The sequence below is a fragment of the Octopus bimaculoides genome, chromosome 6 (genome assembly GCF_001194135.2).
Source record: "Octopus bimaculoides isolate UCB-OBI-ISO-001 chromosome 6, ASM119413v2, whole genome shotgun sequence".
NCBI classification, from domain to species: Eukaryota; Metazoa; Mollusca; class Cephalopoda; order Octopoda; family Octopodidae; genus Octopus; species Octopus bimaculoides.
The window spans coordinates 76,183,955-76,187,018 of record NC_068986.1 but is presented as its reverse complement, the minus strand read 5'-3'; the positions used below and the strand labels follow the sequence as shown (position 1 = coordinate 76,187,018).

The following is a 3,064-nucleotide window of genomic DNA, read 5'->3' as shown; positions in this document are numbered from 1 at the left end:
ATATATATATATATATATATATATATATATATATATATAGTGTGTGTGTGTGTGTATGTATGTATTTGTATACTTTTTTTATTTATAATTATTGATGAAAAAACTGTGAAGCTGGTACTTTCAGACAAAAGTGCCTTGTGTGATATTTCTTCCACCCAAGTTGCACTGCTAGTCTCCTGTTACTCTCACCATCATAGGATGCAGTGATTGGCCTGTTAGAAACCTATAACCCACAACACCTATGTTCACAAAATGTGATATAAAAAATAAAATCTACAATATAATAATATATTATAGTTAGTTATGTAGACCATCACTTTCAGTACAAAAATTGCTGTCCTGTCTAATGAAACAAAATCAATAATAATAGTAATCCCTAGAAATGTCTCTTATTAATCGAACAATTTTCTTGATGTTTATTTTTATCAAATATATCATATTTTTTCTTCTTCCAATGAAAGTCTTCGCATCTCAAAAGCCGTGATTGTTGGAGATATTTCAATTGGTAAAACAAGTATGGTGAATAGGTAGGTTGGTATTTTATTTATTTTTTTTATAAATCAGTCTATGACCTTGCTTAAGGTCATAGATAGATTCAGTGTGAGTCTGTAATATACAAGGTGTTCATAAATTATCTTTACTACTTCCACAGTTTATTGTATTGTTATCGTCTATATGTTTTGCATGCAACCAATAGGGCTCATGTGGAAGTGTTCTGATGTTTCTAATAAAGGTTTGTTTGCCAATAAACTCTGCTTAGTTATCCTTATTTTTCGTTTTTTTTTTCTCAGAATTTTTGAATTGTAAAGGTAATTTATGGACACTGTACTTTATTGCTGTTTATATGTTTTATCACCATTTATGTGACCTTGTGTAGCAAACGTACTTTACTAATACTTATATGACCTTGTTTATAGACAAGGTTATATACTTGTAGTATGTGTCTGTAATAATGAAGACATGTAGCTTAGTGGTTAGGAATGTTGTATTCATAATTGCAAGATCATAGTTTCCATCCCCAGACTGGTGGTGTGTTGTGTTCTTGAGTATAATCATTTTATGTTGCTCCAGTTCATTCAGCTACATATAGGGCACCCTGTGACAGACTTGTAACGGTTATAAGATTGAACGATGAAGATAATTTTTTATAAGAAAATATTTATTTTTGCCGTTACATTCTGTTGCCTTACCACGACGGGTAGGCCAGTGCAATAGCATATAAAACATGCAAGGTTAGGGATTTAGGCCTGTATCTGTATGTACCCTTTTCATAGCAGTAATTGTATAGAGGCAGAGATGGTAGGGTTATAATGTGGGCGACATTGCCTGACAGTGGCTGACAGTAAAGTTATTTCTCCCTCTGCCAAGTTGTAGCTGATCAGCCAGGCATCATTCTCCATGAGATGTCAAATGACCACTGGTCACTAGAAAGAGAAAGAGGAAGTTTCCTTGGAGTGTCCTGTTTATATAGCCATGAAGCAGGGCAGTGAGTGCAAAGGATTTAGCTTGTTTATCTCTATTCTAGATGGAGTAGAAGAGGTCAGAAAAGGGTCAAGTGATTTTAAATTCTCAATCGCAGGATAAACTACCCCTATTTTGCAGAAAAAACTGTAGGTGGTTAGCTGTGGACTAAGAACTCACATCTCCGTGATTACGCGTCACGATGTTCAACCGATTGAGCTAAACACCCCTACTACAAATTCCTCTGCAAATTTAAGATGTATAGAAATCTCGCTTTATGAGACGCTATCATATGTTAAATTCAAATTACGACAAACGTAAACAAACCTCAGAGCATCGTGACGCGTAATCACGGAGATGTGAGTTCGAGTCCACAGCTAACCACCTACACTTTTTTCTGCAAAATAGGGGTAGTTTATCCTGTTCAGGCTATATTATTAGCATTATCCTGCGATTGAGAATTTAAAATTACTTCTTTAACTTTCCAATAACAGTCATATTTAAACCCTTTTGTTACCATATTTTTCTTGAAATAGACTTCTTTGTTTCAGTTGATTTGGAAAAGATAATGAAGAATATAGTAAAATAACTTACTCATTTTTAAACAAACGTTTGGAACATTATTTAGCATGAAATTTTTATAGAAAATACTTTAATTTAGATCACTTTAAAGCAAGAAATTTGCACCAGAGAACTAGGGCAGTCTTGAACTATCGTTAAAGAGTTAGTCTGGTTCCCTCTGTGTTTGTAGTAGGTGCCCCATTAGTTGCAATATCTTTACAGTTTGTGAAGGTGTGTGGTTGAGTGGTTGGGGTATTCGGCTCATGATCGTAAGGTCACGTGTTCAGTGCTGGCAGCATGTTGTGTCCTTGAGCAAGACACTTTATTTCACAATGCTCTAGTCCACTCAGCTTGTTAAAAATGTGTAGTATTTGTATTTCAAAGGGCCAGCCTTGTCACACTCTGTGTCACACTGAATCTCCTTGAGAATTATGTTAAGGGTACACATGTTTATTGAGTGTTCAGCCACTTGCACGTTAATTTCATGAGCAGGCTGTTCCATTGATTGAATCAACTGGAACCCTCATCGTCATACCTGATGGAGTGCCAGTTAGTTACAGTTCACTGAAGCTAGACAATTCAGCTTGTTTATAGGTGTCTCTCATTGTATGTATCTCATTTCAAATACTTATATATGGCAAATTGATTGATTGATTCATTGATTGATTGAGGTATTTTAAAGTTCTCTTTTACTCTTTTACTTGTTTCAGTCATTTGACTGTGGCCATGCTGGAGCACCGCCTTTAGTCGAGCAAATCGACCCCAGGACTTATTCTTTGGATGCCTAGTACTTATTCTATCGGTCTCTTTTGCCGAACCGCTAAGTTACGGGGACGTAAACACACCACCATCAGTTGTCAAGCGATGTTGGGGGGACAAACACAGACACACATACACAGACATACATATATATATATATATATATATATATATATATATGCACATATATACGATGGGCTTCTTTCAGTTTCCGTCTACCAAATCCACTGACAAGGCTTTGGTTGGCCCGAGACTATAGTAGAAGACACTTGCCCAAGGTGCC

General features: G+C 35.7%; 1 protein-coding gene across 1 annotated transcript in view; it reads left to right on the top strand.

The window, feature by feature from the left end:
* LOC106871488 (ras-related protein Rab-34-like) overlaps positions 1-3,064 on the top strand; it is a 49,845-nt gene that overhangs the window by 21,117 nt on the left and 25,664 nt on the right. Inside the window, exon 4 of the mRNA XM_052968479.1 lies at positions 462-527. Coding sequence (XP_052824439.1) covers positions 462-527 — 66 coding nt within the window. The remainder of the gene's footprint in view (positions 1-461; positions 528-3,064) is intronic.